This window comes from Ceratosolen solmsi, unplaced genomic scaffold (genome assembly GCF_000503995.2).
Source record: "Ceratosolen solmsi marchali unplaced genomic scaffold, CerSol_1.0 scaffold30, whole genome shotgun sequence".
NCBI lineage: Eukaryota > Metazoa > Arthropoda > Insecta > Hymenoptera > Agaonidae > Ceratosolen > Ceratosolen solmsi.
Window position 1 is genome coordinate 1675552 of NW_011948421.1, and position 23717 is coordinate 1699268.

The following is a 23717-nucleotide window of genomic DNA, read 5'->3' on the forward strand; positions in this document are numbered from 1 at the left end:
TCCTCCTCATCCTCCTCATCCTCCTCCTCCTCCTCCTCCTCCTCCTCCTCCCCCAATTCACCACCACCGTTCTTCACCATAAGCACCGATCCTTAATTCGCCTCGAAGATTCGCATCGGTGCATTCGCGCGATCAACACAGTCGGCAAACTTATTTTTATTATATATACAATGGATTTCTCAAGCGGTTAAACAAAAGTTTTTCTCCAATTTTTTTTCAGCTTAGCCTCACTTTGTAATTGATTGTTGTTTTACGATTATTTTAATAATCAGTAATTTTCCTTTTTTTTTTATATTTCCTTTTATTAGAACTATCGAATGCACTATGAAGGATATAACGGGAAGATGCGACAACATATTTTCAAAGCAAACGTTAAAATGATAAGCGAATCGACAGTCTTAATACATAAATCTTGCATCGGCTAATCAATGACATCACGCGATAATGCCTGATAAAACGTGGGTTTGATAAATTCGGTTGAATTATAAAATATTAATTTTTAATTTACAGGTCGTTTGCAGCAAATGCTCGAATCAGAAGTTGATGTTCGAGGACAATAAGCAGATGCGCGTCTGCCGGCTCTGCCACGCCGCCCTGACGCAGCCCATGAGCAAGTCCTCGCCCTCCTCGCCCAATGGCCCCGCGCCCAGTCTGCTCCAGGTCGCGGCCGGGGCGGCCTCCGTCCTCTCCGGCTACCTTCTCCTTAAGACCCAGGCGAGCAAGCCCTGGACGAGGCGTTGGTTCGCCCTCCACGTTGATTTTGTCCTTTACACGTTCAAGACGGAGAGCGAGCGAACGGCGATGACTGCCACACCCATGCCCGGCTTCACCGTCACCGAGGGTACAGACCTCCCCGACGAGGATCCCCTCAACACGAAGGATCGCATCCGGGCCTTTAAAATACATCACTCGCGCAAGTCCTACTATCTTCAGGCTTCGTCGCAATCGGACAAGGAGAGGTGAATGTCGCTTTCTATTTTGTTGAACGCAAAATTGCATTTACCATTGCGAAGCTTTTACCATTACGTGCAATGATGACTTTACGAGATTTCAAGATTTCAAGATTTCAAGATTTCAAGAACAATGGCTAAAATGGTTAAAAGCTAGACTTTACAAAAGCTAACATTCGATCTTCCTATCATAACGATAATGGACGAACGTCTTTTTCTTTTCCGTATCATGTAATAGCATTTTGAAACATTACGCGTTATTAAGAATTATGGAATTTCGATGAAATTTTCTTATGCTAAATTAGCTTGCTCGATCGAGTACATTTTTCTTTTTTCTTTTTTCTTTTTTGTTTTTTGTTTTTTGTTTTTTGTTTTTTTTTTCCTCCATCAAAATCCATCGAAATTATGAGCATTTAACACATTTATGTTTCAGATGGCTTAACGCATTACAGTTAGCCACGAAAGCCGAATTGCCTCAGTCCATGAACGAAGCTAAAAGCGCACAACACGACAGTCAATAATACCATGCCGAAGACGGAAACTATAAAGTATTCTGCACTGTATTAAGCAACTTAGCCAATTTCCATAGAGCGTAAAGAGACATTAATGTCGAAACAATGTAGCACATAAGTGTTGGTAAATAGTCTTACAATTAAGTATTGTTAAATTATGTCCTTTTTAAAATGATCATTATTATAGGACAATATTAAAATCGTACATACGTGATAGATTTTTAGACAAAATGTGGTCGTGTCGCGTATGTACAAAGTAAAAAAAAAAATAAATAAATAAATAAAAAAAAATCAATAAATAAATAAATAAATAAATAAATAATAAATAATAAAATAAAAAACAAATAAAGAAAAAAAATTACAAAAAAGTATCAGTCAATTTTGTAAGTTTATACGTGCAAGTACAATTTAAGCTTCTTTGTTATGCTACATACTGCGTTAATATTTAACTTTTGAAGTTATTTGTTATGCGGTTAAAGAGTAAAAACAAATTTTTATCTCATTAATACAACGCCAATATTAGAGACTTTATATATCGTGTCTGTTTATACATATGAAGCGATTTTTTACGGTCACACAATCACCGAATAATTCATTATCGCTGCGAGGCGCTTGTTATTTTTGTAATATTATGTTATAATCTATTTAAAAATTATATACGTCGTTTCATCAGCGGAATATAAAGCTAAGATAGAGTCGATAGACTGTAATTGATAGTACTACTATTATTATATAGATTATGGATAAAATCGCGCTGGATTGAGTGATTTAACGTTAACACGAGATGCAGTTAAATTTTTAGCTTTGGTGTTCTATCAGCAGCTCGCAATTATCAAATTCTGTGATTTATGCAATAAATTCTATTCGTCCTGGTATTCAGAAATATACCTCTTTATTTGCTTAACTATAGCGTGTATAGGTCTGTGTAGATACGAGTTTTTTTTTTTTTTTTTGTATTTTTTAATTTTTTAAATCATGTATTAAAACAAGAAAGAGAGCTTAATAATTAACTTCATGAAATTGAATCGAGTATTTAAAATAATTTTTTTAATTTATCGTTCGTAATTAATGGAATTGATTAATTCATTAATAAATATGAGTATTTTATTAGTCTTTAAAAAGAAAAGGCTTCGTATTAAAAAGTGGAATATCATTAAATAAAAATTGGGTCCACTATTCTTCTCTTTTTAAAAGAGTATTTTTAATTTCAAATAAAACATCATTTGGGCTAACACGACTACGAAAAATTAAATTTTTACTAGTATTGTTATTTATTTGTTTTTGTGTTCATATCTAATTAAAATTAGCTTACTTTATTCGCTTATATATATATATATATATATATATATATATATATATATATACACACACGCGCGCACACACATATATGTAGACTTCGTAAAATGACGGTAGCCTCTCGCGAATACTCACTCTTGTTCTCATTTATATATGCTTCTTTAATATTGTGATTAGATTTATCTGAACCAATGTCTTCGAAAAATATCCTCGTAACGAAATTTATAATGTGTCAAATTAATGAAGGTATAAATCATGTTGTTTATATATTGAACTCACATAAACATGTTTTATATTTAAATGTTATGTCTGTGCGATTCTATCAACCGAGATCAAATTAGACATTTAATTTGTAATAAAAAAGAACCGCTACGATTAACGAGAGATACAAGAGAAATATATAATTTTATCAAATATGGGACACGTCTATTTTGCAGTAACAAATTTTATTAAATTGCTGGATATTATCGATATTGTATTAATATTAATTCTATCATTTAAATAATTAAAGCAACAATTAGTAATTCATATACAAAATTATGATTTTTATTATATTTTTAATTTATAAAAGCGATGTATTCTTACAAAAAAAAAAAAAGTGAGCACTTTAAGTTTAAAAATATATCCTTAAAAGATATGCTTAACTGAATATATGGAATAATTTCAATAAAAATAAACCAGTGATTTTACAATATTTAAAGTTTATACGTTTATTTCTACCCCTTAATGCCTATAATAGCCTGAATAATAATTTACCTCATTTTTTACTTAATCAACATTTTTTTATGCTAAAAATATTACTATAAAAACTATAATGTTGATATAAAATGTATCAAAATTAATATTATTTCTATTATAATTGATTTTATTAAAAAGTGCTTAATAAATTAAAGGATCTTTTTCTAAAGGGGCGTTAGCTTTATAGATAAAAGTAAGGAATAAAAAATTTGAAGGATAAACGTAAGATGAAACATTGTATACGCATATATTAAAAAAATGTAGGCTTGCCAGATGATTGAAAAAATGTAAGATCTAAGTAATGACATCGATATTAATAAAATATCTTTCGTGTCTTTATGCTTTAACAATATTTTGACATTAAAAATAAGTTGAAATTTTATTCGTTATAAAATTTGTAATTGTTCATTTCGCTTCTTTGTACACTTTTTAAGTACGCCTTTTAGGTGCATATGTATATGTATATGTAATTTAAAACGAATCAATTACTATTATTATTCCAGTCGTACCAGATTCCAATATTTTGATTGATTAATGGTAAAATACATTATATACATTCAGTCAATGTTATTAAAGATTCGAGTACTTTTAATACAAGATCTTGTATATATAAATTAAAAAAAAATCATAGTATAGAATCTACGTTTACATTGTTTTATAATATTTTTGTTTAAATTAATAATTACTTCTTTTTTATTTAATATTATTAAATATTTAATTTTATAATTAAGTCGTAATATATTAGTTTCAATTTTCTGAATGTGCGTTATCTTGTGCAAATTACGTAAAGGATTAAGGTTGAGTTACTATAAAGCATACAAATACACTTCATTATAAATCTATATACATTTATTTATAATTAAGTTTTATTTTACAAATTATTCTGGAACGATGCAAGCAAGTTCCCCTTGTAGTCACATAAGAAAACCAAATTAAATTTTTTACTTCATTTCTTTATAAAAGCATCTACGTTTCTTCCTTTCTTCTATTTTCACAAGCATTTACATTATCATGCACGTTACAGTAATAAGAAGGTTTAACAATCTTAATTGTTTATTTAATGAATGAAAATCTAATGATAAAACGATTGGATATTAACAATAAGTACGAAATGCCATATCAAGACAATAATGTATTTTTAAAAACGTATACTTCGGCGTTTTGAATAAGTATTGAAAATGATTAAATTGGCCATTTCTTTCGAAGAATGTAGTTGTGGTTGCTGATTATAATGTCATAAATTAAAAATGATTTTTTATGCGATCGAAATTAACGAGTAAGTGTTTGGTACTTGAATTTGTTAGTCGCATGGCTTGATTGAGGAGTATAAGGAAATTCGTTTTGGCCTCTTACGTTCATTGCAATTTCTCCATTTAAGGAAAGTATGACAATAGTTTTGTTTTACCTAAAATGTTTCGAGTATGAAATTTCATAACGTAATTGATATTACAAAAATTACGCGATAGTCTAATTAGATATCTTATTAAATAAAAATAAGGCAGAGGCATGCTAAATTAAAATAAAGCACACATAAAAAATATAAATGATAATATCGTAATCGTTTAAAGAAATTTTTGGCAATAAAATTTGACGTCACATTCGATAACAAACATAGATAAGTACATGATTATCTTAAGAATTAAAGATATATTTTGTACTTTTTACATTTCTATAAAATAATTTTATAATTTTATAAACAGCCGGATTATAACAGGTGGAGCTGAGAATTTAAATAATGTTATTATATTTTTTTATACATTAAGTAAAAAATATTTAACAAGTAAGCATTTCAACAACTTTAAATAAAATAATCTTTCATGTGATTTAATAATATTACGAAACGAAAATAATATATTCATCTTTTTTTTCTTTTTTATAAATCACCTAGATTACTTCCCCCCCCCCATAAATAAGAGTCCTGGATGTCATTAACCGAGTTATCATCTCGTATATAATCGTTAAATTATTATTCCCTTATTTGTATTTGAATTGCAATTTTCATTGATAATTTTTGACCTTTCATAAGTTCGTCATTTTTTGCTTTTGTTACGAATTTAATATAATTGTCTTAATGATAATTTTACGACTTTTATTTTCAATTGTAATCTAATATATCTGTTCGCCACGAATCGAATGCAACAAATTGCAGAGAAAGTTCATTATCACCTACAAGTATACTATATTATTATCGCTATTCATCTTTGTTTTTTCTTAAATCTTTTAACGAATGGTGGAACTTGGACATCGAAGTTTCTTTCAAATACTGCTATGAAGTAACCTTGACAGAGGTCAAATTCTGGCACAATTCGTAAACATTTATCACCACAAGCATACTCCACAGAACTTACACTCTCCCATTCGTTCCATAACATTTCTTTGATATCGAGTAGATAATACGAATTACCTATTTCATCGAGTACATCATCTATAACAATTTCTCCTTCTTCCGCATACACGGAGCAAGTTGTGTATACAACTCTTTTGACATTTGGAAATGTTTGAAGAGTATATCTAAGTATCATACTTAACAAATATTGAAAATGTTGTATTCGACCTTTCTGGCTACTTTTATTAGCTTCGAAAAATATTCCAGAGTACGTGCAAGTAGGATCGACTAAAATATATTTAATATTTTCATAATGACTAATATTAATATTTAAGAAGTCATGTTGCAATGTTTTCACATTTTTAACATCGGTTAATTGTAGCAGGTTACATAAAGCGTCGTGCCTAGCCGAATGAATGTCATTCGAATAAATTAATCTGCAAGAATTCGATAGAAAAGAGGCATTAACTTATAATCATAAAGCCAATTATCCGTATACAATCTATAAATGAATTTGTATTGAATATTTACCCGCTATTTCCCATTATATTAGCGAGGTGATTAGATTTGATGCCAGGAGCAGCACATAAATCTAAAACAAATGAGTTCCGCTTTGGATTTAGTAAAAAACTGGACAGACAGCTTCCCTGTCAAGAAAATTAAATTAATATATTGATTTTTTCTCTCTCTCTCTCTCTCTCTCTCTCTCCTTCTCTCTTTTCTTAATGTTTCAAGTAAAAGAAAAAGAAAAGAAAAAAAAAGAAAGACGAGAAAAGAAAAGAAAACACGTACCTTGTCTTGTAACAAAAATTTGCCTTTTATATAACCAGGATGATTGTAAAGTATAGTTCCTGGTGGAAATGCAAGAAGTTCAGAAATATGATAATCTCTAACAAAATCATTTTTACATAAATTCGTTAATGTATTTAAGTAATCTAAATATGAATTACAACGAGGTAAGAGATTCCATCCTTCTTTACAAAATGCACGCAGAGTATCTTCTATCGATATTGTTAATGTATTAATGCGAACGTAAATTGGTAGTTTAACTGTAATAAATGGATTTCTCAATAATTAATGCATAACAAATGTGCCGTGTTATTGTAAAGTACTAAGTTTACGTTTATTGTTATCGAGTGGATTATATATAACACTTGTCACTTCTGCATATGCTTCTCTTAAATTTTCTTCATAATACTTGATAGTCTCTGCTTCTTTTGCATTTGATTTTAGATATTGTTTACCCCATAATAATTCAGCTATTAAAACTCTTGCTATCCATGGATCCAAAAATTCATTGTTTGTCAATATTTCAAATTTGAATAGAAGAAAATTTATTTCTGAACTTCGCTGAATAGCTAACGACGCTAAATTGTACACATCACTAACGAACTATAACATGATTTTTGATTTGATTATTTTTGATTGAGAAATTATAATTTTACTTAAAAATAGATTATGATAATGTATTTATTTTATCTGCTTATAACAATAATGCATGTTGATGTGTAAAATTTTTAAAGTCTTTATTGAAAAAGTAAATCTTGATTATTAAAACTGATTCGCTAATGGTAATGAGAGAGAATTGTTAAGCGACAGTTTAAGATTTATCGACTACCAAATACTTAAAGCAATGTACTTACTCTACTTTTACTTGGATCAAGAATATCTTGTATCGTCACATTTTCCTTGTCAACTATACTTATGGCTTTTGCAGCTTTAATATATTCTAAAGATAATGGTTTTATCAACTTGGGATGATTATATTTTTCGTATATCAAGCCTGCAGGAAGGTGCAGAATTTAATTGAGTCAATAGCGCGCAAGTGACTTACAAAAGATTTATCAATGCTTTAATTTTCTTACGCTTTTGAGGTATAATGTTTGGAGGAACATTTTTATGATAATTCTGATAAGCCATGAGGAAGGTATATAAAACAATGACTCGATAAGTCTATCCTTGTTCTTTTCCCCTAAAACTGTTTCATGAATTACTTAATAATTTAAAATAATTCTTATGTACATTTTTTTACACGTTTCTTCAATTATCCTTGCTCTGTAAAAGTCCAAAAAAAAAAAAAAAAAAAAAAAAAAAAAAAAAAAATAAAAAAAACTGCTGATAAACAAATGGTTTGCCAATAATTTTTTTTATTTTTTTTTTATCATATCACAAACCTTTATTTATTTGATAACTTGGTTAAACGTATTGTCGCTATTGTTCAAGATAATCGTCTTCATATTAAAAAATACTTGCCGCGGTCGACTAATCGTATAGAGTATGACATAGGCATTTCAGTGGTCTTGAAAATATAATAATAACTTAAATATGTGAATATAGCGTATAGAGTATAATAAAATAAGTGGCCATTCGAGACGATGTTGACACTGGAGTGTTGAAGAAGGCGACTCGTTCAGTTAATCGATCCTTGATTTTGTCTCTCCTATCGTTCGCCCTCAAGCTAATGGGGGTCGTTGCTTTATGTATACATCGATTGTTTCGTAAACACGCATTTTGCGCTCCGGGTGCTCGGTGCTTAGTTTGAATTGTTGATGGAACCTTATTAAAGTCTTGCTCGTTGACGATTATTACCTACATTGTGATGATTGTAATGCAACGACGACGGAATTTACTGGATTTAAAGTTAGGATTTGCGCTTGTCCACTACATCATCACTTATCATCATTATCATCATAAGGTCTTGGCTGAGTCAAGTCGGTCAGTTAAATTATTTCATCGATTATTTCAGCCATTAGATTACTATTAGTTTATTAATCGAGTTAATAACAAATAACAAAAACTACCCATGACATATTACATTATAGTTTTATATGCCACTTAATTTGATATTTAAATTTCAATTGCAATTTTAACAGAATCGCTAAATTGCTGATAGAAAGAGCTCGGCCGATCTTTATAACTCGTGACAATTGCGTCAGTTGTTACCATTTTTTTTTTTTTTTTTTTTTTTTTTTTTTTTTTTTTTTGTTTTTTAATAATAAATTAAGTGTGTCAGTGTCACATAAAATGTACGAAAAACAATGTAGGTAGGACGAATCAAATATATTTCAAATTTCATTGTGTTTTGAGATCGAATAGTGTTTTAGGTTTGGAGTTTCGTATTATTCCAAGTATTAAATTAAAACTTGATTTTCATTTTCATTTTTCGCGACGAATGAATCGCATGGGAAATAAAGTTTTGTTATCAAAATTATTCCGAAGAAATATCTTACTAACGTTAATTTCGACATCGTTTCTCACAGTTTCGTCTCACCTACGCTCGCAGCCTTCGACGATTCATTTATCATTTAAATATATAATAAAATTTAAGAAGTTTGCCAGTCTATTCGATAATAATAATTTAAAAAGTTGTACGAAATACCGTAACATTAAAATTGTATAACTAAACTTAATTCAGTTCAATACTAAATTTGATTTATATACTTTTTTTAATAATTTAATAAATAAATAAATAAAGGATAAAATAAGTGTTAAGAAAATTTTATACTCCGTATTGTTTAACAATGTAACGATATTTACTTTTTGTAAAAAGAATTAATGACAAATCAAATATTTTTTATCATAAATATAAATATGAAATATGCAATAACACAAATAACAATAACACATTTGTGTTATTACCAATATATTTGTGAGTAAAAACTTGGATGAATTAAAAATAAAGTATTAACGTACATTTATTCATTAAGAATGGATGATTCCATGTTCTTTTTTTTAATCAGAAAGTTGTATTTTTCATCATCTTTTCGCCTGAAAAAACAATATATATTAAAGAATCATTTATAAGAAGAGACTGCTTAAGCGAAAGTTTACCAGGTTTCGTATAATTTTTCAGTAGGAATATTTTTAGCATAAACATTCACGAGATATTTGTTACATTGATATATCCGTAATAGTAAAAATATAATCGTGTTATGTTTTATTGTTTTTTTTTTTTTTTTTTTTTTTTTTTTTTTTTTTTTTTATTCTCTCATAAAGGTACACAATACTTAATGAAATGAAATAAATATATGTAAATGATGTTATTGATAGTATTTGAGAGGAGATGGCATTTTGAAAATAGTTTTACAAACGCGTAAGGTTCTGCATCGATACAACATTAAGTTGTAAGAGAAAATATTAAAAATTTCGCAGCTTACATTTATTTAATATTTTATTAGAGTGGAGAATTGTTATTTTATTCGAAAAGACAATGATTATAGCTTCATCTATATAAATTTATGCATAACATTATGTTCGCGTATGGAAATTTTATAGGATGAATATACAAAGAAATGAGAAGTGTATATAAATATTTTAAAGAATCCATTTAAGCCTTCGTTCTGTAAATTTTGTAAATACATCAAATACAATAAAGACAATAAAATTTTGTTAATAAAAATGACAAAATAAAGTCTGAATGATTATTTATTATTATTTTTTTATTCGTTTCTTTCGATTTCTATTAAAGATCTAAAAAAAAGGAGTTCTAAAAGATTGAAGTTTTATCGTTTGAAAAAATGAATCTAATTATCGTTATTAACGATGAGGCGCTATTATAATATTTAAAAAAAAATAATAATAATAATATCGAGGATTATTAGATTTCAATATTAAAACGTTTGAAATTATGCATTTATCGAAACATTAAATAACAATTTATTAGAAGTACGTCCTAATGTTATTAATTTATATTTTGTTTAAAAATTTTCATTTTTTCCCAATTTCTTTAATATTCTATGCTTATAATAATTATTTTATAATTGTTATAATAGATGAAGAACATAAATAAATTCCTAGAAAGCGCGTGAAAAAACTAATAATAAAAATTTTTTCTATCAATTCGTCACAACAACTCTATGATTATAAAATATAAAAACAAAACCCTTGTAAGAATGAATTATGATTTGAGGATGTAATTCTTGGTAAGCGAGGAACAATATCTCTCATTCTCTCTCCCTCTCTCTCTCATTTTCTCTCTCTCTCTCTCTCTCTCTCTACTTTATCAACAGAGATTTATTTTGATTTTTTTAACTTGCACATTGGCCATTGTACAATTTCTAACCTAAAATAGAAAGGCAGAAAATCTTTTTATTTATCACGTGCATTCTATGATATAAAAACTGGTTTGATATATAATTACTTATTTATGCTGCAACATCATCAAATAATTAAGTGAGTATTAATCATATTATTAATTATCAATATTACGCGTAATTATGAAGAAATGCATATAAATTTTTATTTTATAACGAGTATTTTAATTTTTCAATTATGCTAATATGTAAAGTTTTTGTATTCATAATTAATTTATAATTGCTTATTCCAATTTTCATTGATGTTGCAATATTCTTATATATAATAATATCATCTAGTATTGTTATTTTAATTCTTTTTAGGATCAATGAATCAAGAGAATATGTCTACAGGGTTTGTGCATTCGGTAAGAGTACCAAGACTTTATAAAGAATCCTCGAAAATAGTTAAAAAAGTCTTTGTAGATGGTTCAAGTTTTAAAACTCTGATTTCTCAGTTGAATCATCCAGTAAGTAAGAGATTTATTTTTATCATTGTTGACACTGCACGAACAAAATCTGTCTAATAGATTGTGATAATATTGTGAATTAGAATGTCCAAGGGATCTACGCATTGGTGTCAAACACATTGCAATATTCCAAAAAATTAGATTATCTTATTGATCAGAATAAAATTCTTATTGATAATCCACGCCTCGATTGTTGGCTAGCAAAAGTTTTAATAACAGAACTACTTTGGGGCAAGAAAGAATTGAAATCTAATGCCAAACCTATTGAAACTATTTTAAGCTATAAAGTAAAATTGCTGCAGAGTTTAGAGCAAAATTTGGATGCCACTGTAGATCCCTATGACAACAAAAGAGGTAAATGTAAAATCTCAAATATATATATATTCTTTTAATTTACAGAGAATTGAGTCCAATGGTTTTAATCATTCGTAACAATAGAATACAGACAAGAAGACACTCGAGAATAAAGAATTTCTTATCTTACGTTGTACCAAAAAACAGAAGAAATATAGTTACCGAAAAAGAAAAAGAATCGTCGTTCATAATGTCAAATATTGTGCGTGTTTTAGGAACTTTTTATATTTATAGCATAGCCATGTTTACGCTGCCGTTTATAGCATTTTTTGGTGTTCAGCATATAATGATATCGGAATTTCATACAGAAAGATTTGTGACAAACTGTATATCTATAATAGCGGCAGTTCTTGTTGTAAATGTAATTATCGGTATATATGCGTATCAGGCTTTACACGAACAGGATGAAAACGACGACTCATCGGCGCACAGCGAAGGCTCTGAAGCTTTGGACGACGGCAATAAGAAAACCGATTAAGAATTAATGAAGTTTTTTTTGCATAATATGAAATAAACGAATTATTTGTTGTGCAATAATCTATTCAAGCGTAAAATTGAATACTAATATTTTTTGAGTTAGGGAAGGCTTAATTAAAGTAGTTTTAATATATTATATCGTGATTTATCCGACTAATGATGAGTATAAAGAGAATTTATAGATGTGTCGCCAGATCTACTAATCATAATATTACTAATTAATTGCAAGAAAAAAATAATTCCATCGATCAATTATAAATAAAGATTAAGGTTAGATATAATGCTTAAAGGCAGTGGACGTAGACTTTATAAACTCCGATCGATCGAACGATTTTGAATAACAGAATCGAGCAGTGCTATCCGATTATTACATTGGTCTTAATCAATCAAATGATTTCTGAGATATTCGAATTTTGTTTAAACGTAATAAACAAATTTAGGGATATTAGTATACGATTATTCACGTAAATTTATTTGAAATAATATAATAAAATAATAAAATCTTTTAGTGCAATTTCCACGATACATTCGCATTAATACATTATTAACAAGTATCGATGAAGTATTGGATACTTTTTATAACGATGGGTGGAATCTGTTACCTCGATGTGAAAATTATACTTCTCATCTAGAAACTTTGTCAAGCTTAACGAATGAGAATTTCATACAAGATTTTCACATACCAGAGGTATTAGTTTTTCCACCTGGTACGAAATTCTACGATCATCCCGATCATCTGAAAGGAAAATTATTACTACAGGATAAGGTATTTATTAGAATTATAATATATTCTTACGTACTTAATATGATACCGAATATGATATGATTACCGAGTTGCTGATGTTTATTTTAGGCTAGTTGTTTACCTGCATTTATATTAAATCCCAAGCCTGGTGGTGAAATTTTGGATATATGCGCTGCTCCTGGAATGAAATCCACTCATCTTGCAGCTATTATTAACAACAATGGGTGAATCAATTTTTTTTAAAATTTCATATACTTATATAAATATATATATATATATATATATATATATATATATATATATATATATGTATGTATGTATATGTATGTATGTATCAATGTATGTATGTATGTATGCATGTATGACGTTATTATTGTAGAAAAATTTATGCAGTCGAAATGAACGAGAATAGATATAAGAACTTATGTGAATTTATTAGCCTCGCTAATGCAAAATGCATCGAAACTGTTCAAAGCGATGCATTAAAGATATCACCGGAACAGTATGCAAATGTCAAGTACATTTTGGTAGATCCGAGTTGTTCTGGCTCTGGAATTATCGATCGAATTGAAACTAGAGAAGAAAATAGCCAACAATTGCAATATCGATTGAAAAAATTGCAGTACGTGCAATCGATGTTACTTACTTACGCTCTTCTTAATTTTCCAAACGTAAGAAAAGTAATTTATAGCACATGTTCAATGTATTTGGAAGAGAATGAAAGTGTCGTTGATATTGCCTTAAAAAGAGCTGGCGATATGTTTAAACTTGTTAATTTAAAGAAGAAATTAAAGAACGAATGGCACAATTTTGGTTCATCGGAATACACTGTCGATGGCAATAAATGTTTGTATGCACTACCAGAGAAAGATTTATGCCGCGGATTTTTTATGGCAATGTTTAAAAGAAAAACAAAAGTATTAGACGAAGTAGAGCTTAACTCTGACACGTGTAAAATATCGAACATAAATAACGAATTAAAAAGTACGGAGGACAATGAGCTTCCAATAAAAAGGAAAAAGAAATCTTTCGAGTAAGGCAAATATATTCATTTGAAAAATATTAAAAAGCATTATAGATAAAATGTCAAAGAAGAGAGGGAACAATGGTTATGAAAATTCATTATAAAACTAAATAAATATGGAAACAAACTACGCTTGAGATGTTAAATAACAGTGATATTAAATATTAAGCGTTATTTCCTCCTCCTCCTCCTCCTCCTCCTCCTCATCATTTGAAAGAAACAGCATTATTCGACGATAGAGTGAAAGTAAGCATTTTTTGCTGCTGTGCTTTGATTCGATTCGTGTCGTGCAAGAAGAAATGTACGAGCTAAATGAAATTTCTAGCATAATAATTTTCCTGTAATTCTCCCTCCTTTATTTTTTTAATAGCCCAGCTTATCACAAGTTTCTGCAAGGCACGCGACTCGCGATAAAACTCGCAATCTTTGTTCCTTTATATCCGTGATAATTCATACACCGATAAGAAAATTCTATGTATTTAGTTACTACCTTCACTAATTTTGGACATTTTTTATTTATAAATAAAAAATACGATGTTTAAACTTGAAAACTTTGAAAATTTAATTTTTAAATTGTCATGTTGATTAATCTTGGAATGATATTAAATTGCCTTATGGGGATGCGTTAAGGCGGAAATCTTATACTTATTAGCATTTGAAATTTACAAAATACAGAAAATTACAATAATGTGTCTAATGTTAATAAAATTACTTTTTCTGTAGTGCATACACACAGCCATCTCGAGGATATATTTCGATAATAAATATACAGAGCCGATGTTCCATAAATTTATTGACAATGAAAAATAACGTCCGAGCAGTTTTGTTTCGATACTAAACTATTTATTCTCTGTTAAATTAGAGTTGTTCCCCTTTTTCACGAAAGGGCGTATCCTTCTGTTTGTTGTACATTTTAATAAATAACGTTTATATCTATTTTAATATTTTAATTTTCTTTACAATTTGCCACCCCAATATTAATGATATAAATGGTACACGCATACATAGCAGCGTCCAAGGGGATTTTAATCATTTTAAAGGCGATCGTGTTTTGTTGTTGTTTTTTTCACTAAAATTTTCAAGTAAACGTGGATAAATCAACAGATCTCTGTCAAATCTTTCGGCACTTTGGTCATATTAAATGTTTTTATTAAAAATTGCTCGGATACGGTGTCTGAATACAGTTAATGCTCATGAGCGGTAAAATGACCCAATCAAAGTAATAAAAGTCGTGGTTGCTTTAAAATGTAACAAACACGATTATCTCGCGACACACGATTATTCGCCTTAACTTTTGCAGAAGGTGCACGTAACTTCTGCCCTAATCGTAATTTGCGTAAAGGTGGCGAGCGAGGGGTAATTTGGGGTGGCAGACGGCCGCCCTTTTGCGTGCGCAATTCCAAATCGATCGGCCAGCGTCATTTTGCGCACTTGGCGAGGTTCCGGAATGCGATAAAGCGAGAGCCGCCGGCTGCACGCCAAAGGACGAACACAAGGGCTCGAGGGTTCGAGAACGAAATGGAGAGGAAATTACTGGGGCAGTAAATGCTGCTCGATAGCAGGCGCGCGTGCTCTCTCGTCCTCGAAACTCCCTGATTTTTGCTTTTTCATCCCGATCTGTCCCTCTGCCCCATCCCCGCCAACCCAACCCAGCCCTTGTCTTACCTTATCGTATCGGGACCCGCAACCCAAGTGCCAAGGGCCCGATCTCGTTTTACATGCTGAGGTTTTTCTATCACGGGTATCTCGTGGCAGTCAACGTTGGCCGATTACAATTTTCCATTAAGCCGGCAACTTCAACGTCTTTCGATATAAATATATAAATAATCTTTTTTCATCGTAACAAATATTTCGCACGGCAACAGCATTTGAATTTCAAATACTTAGCCACAAGTTTTATTGGTCATTTCGTATTGTTGAACATTTTATCAAAGTTCTATTTGATTTTTTATTTCATTATTCTCTATATATATTGTCCAATTTTATGGTAATAATGGCAATGATGTAATACTGTACGATTTGGTAATTCGTTAATATAAGTAAGGAAATAAGCATTGAGTAGTGGAAAGGTTATATTAATAATTAAAGGCATTGCAAGTCTTTGAATTCGACTTCGAGAGCCTATTTAATGTTTTTTTTTTCTTTTTTTCTTTTTATTTGTTCTTAATTCTTTGAAATTAAGAAGATAGCTTTGAAATTTCGTCATTCTTGGTTGTGAAATTTGAGGATCGAATTTACTACAATAAGAATATAGGATAAACATATTTGTTAACGAATGGGAATTTTATGATTGTTTCAACGGATTACTACAGATTACTATTTATTGATATTTCGTCAAGTGCTTTGTCGTCTCACATATTACATTATTAACTCTCTCTCTCTCTCTCTCTCTCTCTCTCTCTCTCTTCAAAACACGTGTACTTCTTTTCCTTATAGGCTATTAATGCTTTTTTTTTTATTTTCTTACACAAAGGATAAGTAGCGCAAATGTAATCTCAATCTTGTTCACTCAACCAGTTAGTTGCGCAACACAAGAATTTCGTGACTTAAAAAAAGTGATTTTGCAGCCTCGCTCTGAAATTAAAATCTTATATCCATTAGATTTATACTCAGTTTCGAACGAGCCTAATCGATTATAAAAAGTGGACCAAAGAGGTAAGTAAAGTTTCAAGGTTTTTGGTAAAAATATTTTTCAGCTGTTTTATGGGTTTATATCATATAGACTAACTGATAACATCAAACTTAATGGCAAGATTTCTTCTTTTTTTCTTTTTGTTTTTTTTTTTTTTTAAAGAAAAAAATTCCACTATATTTATATGTAATAGTTAATGTTTTTATGCCCTTTGCCACTTTTTATTATCCAATTTCCTGTATCTTTATTACAGAAGAAAAATGATTTAATGTACGAACCCACATATTATCCTTTATTATGTTGCATTATTGTAAGAAAAGTAATTGAAGTGCTCATGCATTACAATCTTTTTATACTTCGTTTTATACTTCTTGTCTTTTTAAAATAGGTATTATTTAAAAAGAGTGTTACAAATCTCTATTGCACTTGATTATGTATGTAATAAAACCTTAACTATTTTATTGTTGAACGCGATAAGTAGGATTTGCACTTTTTTAAAACATGCGATAGATTTTTATCGTCAAATTCAAATTGTTATTATTAGAATTTTTAATGATATTTTATTATAGATTTGCGAACAGTGCCCGTATAATAAAATTTGATTCAAATAATAATGCCGTTTAATAATTAATACTCTCTCATTCGTTATAAGTGACATTTGATAGTATAGATAGATAGAGATAGAGATAGAGATAGATAGATAGATAGAGAGAGAGAGAGAGAGAGAGATTCAAATGAAATTTTAAAAATTTAATTTGACTGACAATAAATGCCTTAGAAAAAGATTAGCCATTGAAATTCGACATTGACAATGTTTTTTTGAACCGACACGTTTTATGAAAACAAATATTTAAAATAAATTTCTAATATATGCAATTGATCGTATTGTATATTATATTTTTGTATAATGGTAAAGGTAATATGTTCTATGATTTATTTTGTCACAATGTGTATAATTAAAATGGATTTGCGTGTTGATTTTAAAAATAACCCAAAAATTAGTGCTAATTTAACAATAATTTAGTAGTAGTTATTTGTTACTATTTATCTTCTACTTACTTTTTTCATATTTACTGCAGACTCTTTATTTTGTTTAAAGTGGTTTTTATTTTACAATATAGAAATTGACAGGAAGCAAGATGAAAAAGCTTATAATCAAACCTGCCATACTATGACATTGCGTATACTCTGTTTGACTAATTGTTAATAATTATATTTTCTTAGTTTTGCTTATTATTGTAGAATGAAAATTGTAGTATCTGTGATATGTATTGATATTGTTCATGTAAAGAAAAATATATCAAATATTTTTTTCATACTCTAACGGACACAATAATAAACAAGAATAATAGAAAAACTTTTGAATACACATTAACAATATCGAATCTTCAATAATATTATTTATTGTCCTAATATCGAGAATTAAATGCTTTATTATCGATTATTTAATCGAAGATTCCGTTTTACCGAAAAATTTCAGTTCTCTTATTTCTTACCTTATTATTTATTCTCTTTCTCTAATTATAGATAAATTTGTTTCAATCTATTTACATTTATCGCTCAAATCAAGATATTTAAAGCTAAGCAGAAGTAAATTTTTCAATCTCGAATATTTTGTTACTATTATTGAAAATCCATTTAAGTTAAAAATTAGATCGGTACAGTAGTTCTATTTAAATAATCTTGTTGGTTTATTAAGATATGATTTTTTTTTTCTACAAAGCAATAAATGTCTCTACGTTTTAAACGAATTCACTAAATTATATTATTTATTTTAATTTTTTTGATATATAAAACGAAAATAAATAAGCAAATATATTTTTATGCTAAAATAATAATATTTTATTCCTTTTTCATTTTAAATTAAAAAAGTTGATCTCAACATTATTAAGAAATTCTGTATAATTAAACATTAAAATGTATCTATCGATAAATTAATAATTATTACGCTAATTATAGACCAATATATTGCTGTTTATCTTTAATCAAGGCAAATTACATATATACAATCAAATAAGAAGTTGCAAAATATTTGTACACCAATATTATTACATAACATTACTTTAATATTACATACGGTTACATAATATTAATTTAACGCATTTTGTTTTTAATGAATGTTAATTCTCTTTCGTCACCCTGTTATTTCTAATTATTTATTCCTATTTCTTTTATAATTACATAATGATTGCCGAGAGTTAAATAGTATATTTTATAAAATTCTTTACAATAAAATAATTCTATTTAATAAAATGAATTGCTTGAAATAAAATTATAAAATATATATTAATCATGGAATTGCTAAATTATGCCAGCAGCATGAAATGTTGATGTTATAGCATTTGTAAGGGTTCGTACAAAGTATATTCATCTTCTCTTATTATATAAGAATATTTCAATTTACTTTCCCATCTGAATTTGAAGTGTTAAACTTCTTTATGCGAGTATATGCATGCAGATGAATAGAAATATGTAAATGTAAAAATGTATGTCGAAAGCATTTTTTAATGTATTTTACATTTCAGTGGTAGTGGTTTTTTTTTCCGTTTTTTTTTTTTTTTCGTTTTACGTACAGTCTCCAATGGTGTAAATTGTGTCTTTTATACAATTAATTTAATCTATAACGTATTTATGATATTGTAGTTACGAAAATTATCATTAAATTCATTAAATATAAATTATCTATCTTTAACATTTCTTTGATATGAATTTTGTAATAAATTTAGGAATGAAATGAATTTCTTTACCTCTATTCAATGAAGTACACAATGACTTTTTCAAATGACAGTAAAGTATGAATTAATTATTTAAGCAATTCTTTTGTTTTCCTTTAATAAGCTCTAAGAATAATGGAATTTTTTATTTCCATCGTTGATTATTAATTTCGCTATTCCTTTAATAATCTAATTGGAGCACGAGAGCATTGTTTATTCTGTATTACCAAAAGCCTTATTATTAAATTTAAAATACACGAGAAAGGCAATAATAACATTTGACTCTAATTAAGTATATCGTGAAATAATCAATTACTTCTTAACGTTTTCTTTAATAAATAATTCGAATAGTGAAAATAAATGAAAAATTTTTGTACATATCTGTGTTGATACACACGTTGATTTATATCACTGGAAAAGTCTTTCTTATGCTTTCGTTTTACGAGAATTCGCAGATCTCGTTATTATGCGTTATTATTCATATCTGTTAACGAACTAATTATTCATAGCCTGTAAATTGATGAAAAAAATGTATTATAGCATTGGACGTGAAAAAGGTCTTATGCTAAGTGCTCGGTATCTAATTGATTTTTACCATTCTTTCATTGAAATTTCTACGACGACGTTCATTTAATAACAAAAAAGAGCAAAATAGAGCAAAAAAAAAAAAAAAAAAAATAAATAAATAATAATAAAAAACAACACCAAAGCATTATATTTGTAATATTTAAAAATGAAAATATTTTATTTGGAATATTAATTTGAGTGTGGATCGCATCGATAAGAACATATTGCATTATCTTAAATCTTTAAGATTTGTGTTATTATTCGAGGTGGATTTTTATAGCTGAATACGTTACTCTTAAGTTTCATGCTATTGGATATCTATTTTATTGCAACGATCATCTTGATCGACTCGTTGATAAGAAACAATCGAAGGATGTAGGATCGTTTCATTTGTAGTCGTAATCGTTGTATTTGACGCATATTGATATTTTACACTAAACCCTACCTACTGAGAAGTAAATTTTCTATTTTATAACCCCGACATCTATTGTCCGATATGTCGGGCAATAATTAATTCATTAGCTTCGACTAGTTATGAAAGCACCTCTATGACGCACAATCACGCGCTTAATAAAATCAACGCTGAAAAAATTACGAACTAACAAATAATAGAAGTCGTTGATCGTGTCAGTATAGCTAAGAGGTACTAGCAAAGCACCGAAAATCTCAACCTCAAGGATCGTCATTCCATAGCACAATATCAGGACCATGAGAAAGCCAAGTGTCTCGTGAGCTTTGACGTCACTGCTTGAAAATACTCGCCGGGGCTGTGGAGAACCCTGGCAAACCAGCCAGCCAACCAACTAATCGTGGGGTGGGCCGGTTGCGGTGGCAGGGACGAGGACCTCCGGGGTCACTCAGACGCGGCCAGGGGGCGACTGAAAAGTGCATCGGGGCTCAACGTCGTGGAGAGGGGGTAAGGAGGAAGAGAGGAAGGCTCGTGGCGCAACAAGTCGACGAAGGAGGCGCGGCTCGAGGGGTCGCGCGCCCGCCCCGGCGACTCGGCGGTTCACTGACACCGCGCACTCGACGCCCGTACGGCACCGCCGAAGGACACGCGCCCGCTCCGGCCGCTCGCATGCTCATCACCGCTCTCTGCCTCCTGGTGCTCGCCGCCAAGGCCCTCTGCGCTGCTATCAAGTTCGTCGGGCGCGGTCCTCTCCTCTTCTTCTGACTGTCCTCCCTATCCCTTCCGCGGCGACGTCCACCGAACGCCGCCCCTCCCATACCCATCCCCCACCGACGCCACCACCACCAGCACAACAAATATCCCCATTGCCCCTCAATAACACCCACGAGTTCACCCACGAGTCCCCGTCTCATTGGGGGAGTCGTAGCCGTCTCGTAGCGCCGGAGCGATGCTCGGCTTGGCGGCGCCCGAGCGCGCACTGAGCCTCGCGAATGGAGTTAGCGGCTGCTGCGGGTGAAGCGAATCTCGAGTGCCGTGGCGCTCGTAAATCCGTCCGTCCAGTGGACATCCTTCGGTCGGACCGTCGCTCGAGGAGCCAGCGGTGCATTGCCCTCGTCCGGCCGATCGCGTGCAGTTCGCGGGGGTGGTGAGCCACCCGGAAGAGATCGATCCTCCGCAACGGTGCGCGCACGTGCTCGGGGGAGGCCGACGGTCGCGCGAGTCACTTCAGCTGCTGCATGGGGAGCGAATTACGGTGAGTACACCTACCCACGCACACGCACACGCACACGCACACGCACACGCGCGCTCCCAGAGCCATTGGTAGAGGCGTAGGCGGGCGGGCCGGCGGACGTGGGGGGGATGGGGGGATGGGGGGATGGGGGATGGGGGGGGGGGGACGACGACGACGACGACGACGACGACGACGACGACGACGGAGACGAAAACAGTTAATTGTCGGACGGGTAAAGTCTGGTGAGCTCGAATTTTTTTCTCACTCAAGATGTCAGGGTAATTAGACCGGGAGAATGTCCGAGAAGGACCCAGAGGTAATTAATTAATATGGCTGGGCCGCGAGATTAGATGCGGCGGGTCGCTTTCACTCATGGATTATTTAACAGGAGCGACGAGCCCCTCGGCTTCCCCGAGAAAGACTGCTCTTTCTCTTCCTTTAATTACGCTACATCCTGTTAATACGTATGTCGCCTTCCCTCTTGAATCTTCTCGTAATCGCCCTGAGACTCGCGAATTCGTAACAGAGCCATAACATAAGTTCAAAGGCTTCAAATGGATCGCGTCGCTGTTTGCCGAGAAATCGTGTAGAATGAGAAGTGGCCGCGTTGTGCGGCAGCTCATACAGCTCGTAAATTTATCAATTATTTCGATTACAATATGTAGCGTATTTGTGAGGAGACGTGCATATAGAATTGCCGTGACGAGAAATTTAAAAAGTATTAGGTGGTATATAAAAGGTTATATAAATCGAATGGATCATTAGCTTGACGACTCGCAACGCAATTAAATCGGCAAGAATTATGACCTAACCTCTCTTAATTATCACTTTAATCTAATAAATTGCACGTATAAATACAAAATTTTCATTTAGAATTCGTAGTGATGAAAAACAAAAACATAAAACAAAAAACAAAAACAGAAGAAAATGAAAAAGAAAAAGAAAAAGAAAAAAAAGATTCATAACTTTTCGTGTAAGAGTATAATTTCTCAACAATCTCGTACTAAATGTAAAACTCGTACAAAGTTAAAAATCATTCGCGTCCATTATAATTTAAACGTTTGACAAACTTTAATCGCGATTTATAATACAAAGTCCAGCTAAATATGACTCATTCTATTTGCATTTCCTATGCAACTCACACGACACGTGCGCCCATTTAGATGGATCAATTGGTTTAATATGGTTTTTAACGATATTAATTTCTTTTATTATTATTATTTATTGTTATTATGATATTATTATCATTTGATTTGGCACGATGTGAAGTTGTTACGTTAGTTATTTTGATCCTTTGGTTTGAAATTTAATAGCGAAATTGATATGAAAAAAAAAAAAAGAAAAGCAAAAGAATAGTAATAAAAATCAAATAAAATAAAATGTGCACGGGTATAGCAAGTTATATATACCCAAATTGTAAGGATAATTAATATTCTTGCCATTTAACAATATAATATTAGTTGATTGATTTTCATCGATGAGAGAATAAGAATTTTCAATACAACGATTTCGTTGGATATTGGAAGTTTTTTTTATGTAAATCCCTTTGTTCGAAATATTTTAACGATACATTAACTTAAAATTCAAAATACATATTATGGTTGTTCACTTTACTAATGAAAAAATCTACTCATTTTTATATACACCATTTATGTATATTTGCATATTTATTAAACATTTGTATATTCATGTTTAACATTCCGAGGAGAAATAGTATGGAAACAAGGAAATTGCTCACTCAGTTTCTAAAATGTAGTTGAAAGAACTTTTTATATAATTTTTAATGCAAATACACGCGGTTTAATAATCAATAAATGTACATGAGAGTGCTACATTAAGGGATTAATTAATCTAATATGATATGGTATATTATTTTATTATATTTATGTAGAGTTTTTAATTTCATATTTCCCACAACTGTAATTTGAGAATAAAAATAACTTATTTCATATTACAGCGTATATTTTTCTCAAATATACATATCCACACAATAACCCATTACAGCTGTGGGCTGTAGCATAGTAGAATTTTAAATTCTCTGCAATTATTAGGCTTAGAATAATTAATTTTTTCTTGCTTGAACAAGTTCATTTTTTTTTTTTTTTTTTTTTTTTTTTTTTTTTTTTGATTGCTTTCCGATTTAGCTGTATGTGTTGACATAATTAAAGGGCCCTAGTATTGACAAGTGGATTATTAT

At 30.6% G+C, this 23717-nt stretch overlaps 3 protein-coding genes across 4 annotated transcripts in view; 2 read left to right on the plus strand and 1 right to left on the minus strand.

The window, feature by feature from the left end:
* The window catches only part of LOC105361271 (FYVE, RhoGEF and PH domain-containing protein 1), a 7832-nt gene extending 6119 nt beyond the window's left edge, over positions 1–1713 (plus strand). For both annotated transcript variants that reach the window (XM_011498384.1, XM_011498385.1), the window contains exons 6-7: positions 511–959; positions 1384–1713. In XM_011498384.1, the coding sequence (XP_011496686.1) occupies positions 511–959; positions 1384–1471 (537 nt within the window). In that variant the 3' untranslated portion in view covers positions 1472–1713. The remainder of the gene's footprint in view (positions 1–510; positions 960–1383) is intronic.
* A 3829-nt stretch (positions 1714–5542) lies between these two features.
* Positions 5543–7880, minus strand: LOC105361629 (probable 28S rRNA (cytosine-C(5))-methyltransferase). The gene is made up of 6 exons (XM_011498881.1): positions 7688–7880; positions 7466–7605; positions 6944–7214; positions 6615–6871; positions 6354–6469; positions 5543–6259 (listed from the first exon to the last, which is right to left on the minus strand). The coding sequence occupies exons 1-6, from the start codon at positions 7740–7742 to the stop codon at positions 5692–5694; spliced, it is 1407 nt and encodes a 468-aa protein (XP_011497183.1). The 5' UTR covers positions 7743–7880; the 3' UTR covers positions 5543–5691.
* Positions 7881–10870: 2990 nt separating this feature from the next.
* Nsun5 (Nop2/Sun-like domain containing protein 5) lies at positions 10871–14110 on the plus strand. The gene is made up of 6 exons (XM_011498387.1): positions 10871–10994; positions 11219–11364; positions 11448–11718; positions 12705–12961; positions 13049–13164; positions 13320–14110. Exons 2-6 carry the CDS (start codon positions 11224–11226, stop codon positions 13975–13977), a joined length of 1443 nt encoding a protein of 480 aa, XP_011496689.1. The 5' UTR covers positions 10871–10994; positions 11219–11223; the 3' UTR covers positions 13978–14110.
* Positions 14111–23717: the final 9607 nt, after the last annotated feature.

Coding starts and splice junctions, on each gene's coding strand:
- Nsun5 (XM_011498387.1), top strand. CDS start 11,224: ATGAATCAAGAGAATATGTCTACAGGGTTTGTGCATTCGGTAAGAGTA. Junction 11,719..12,704: donor TCCCTATGACAACAAAAGAG/GTAAATGTAAAA, acceptor AAAATCTTTTAG/TGCAATTTCCACGATACATT. Junction 13,165..13,319: donor GCTATTATTAACAACAATGG/GTGAATCAATTT, acceptor TTATTATTGTAG/AAAAATTTATGCAGTCGAAA.
- LOC105361629 (XM_011498881.1), bottom strand. CDS start 7,742: ATGGCTTATCAGAATTATCATAAAAATGTTCCTCCAAACATTATACCT. Junction 7,606..7,687: donor AAACATTATACCTCAAAAGC/GTAAGAAAATTA, acceptor ACCTTCCTGCAG/GCTTGATATACGAAAAATAT. Junction 6,260..6,353: donor AATATAATGGGAAATAGCGG/GTAAATATTCAA, acceptor GAATTCTTGCAG/ATTAATTTATTCGAATGACA.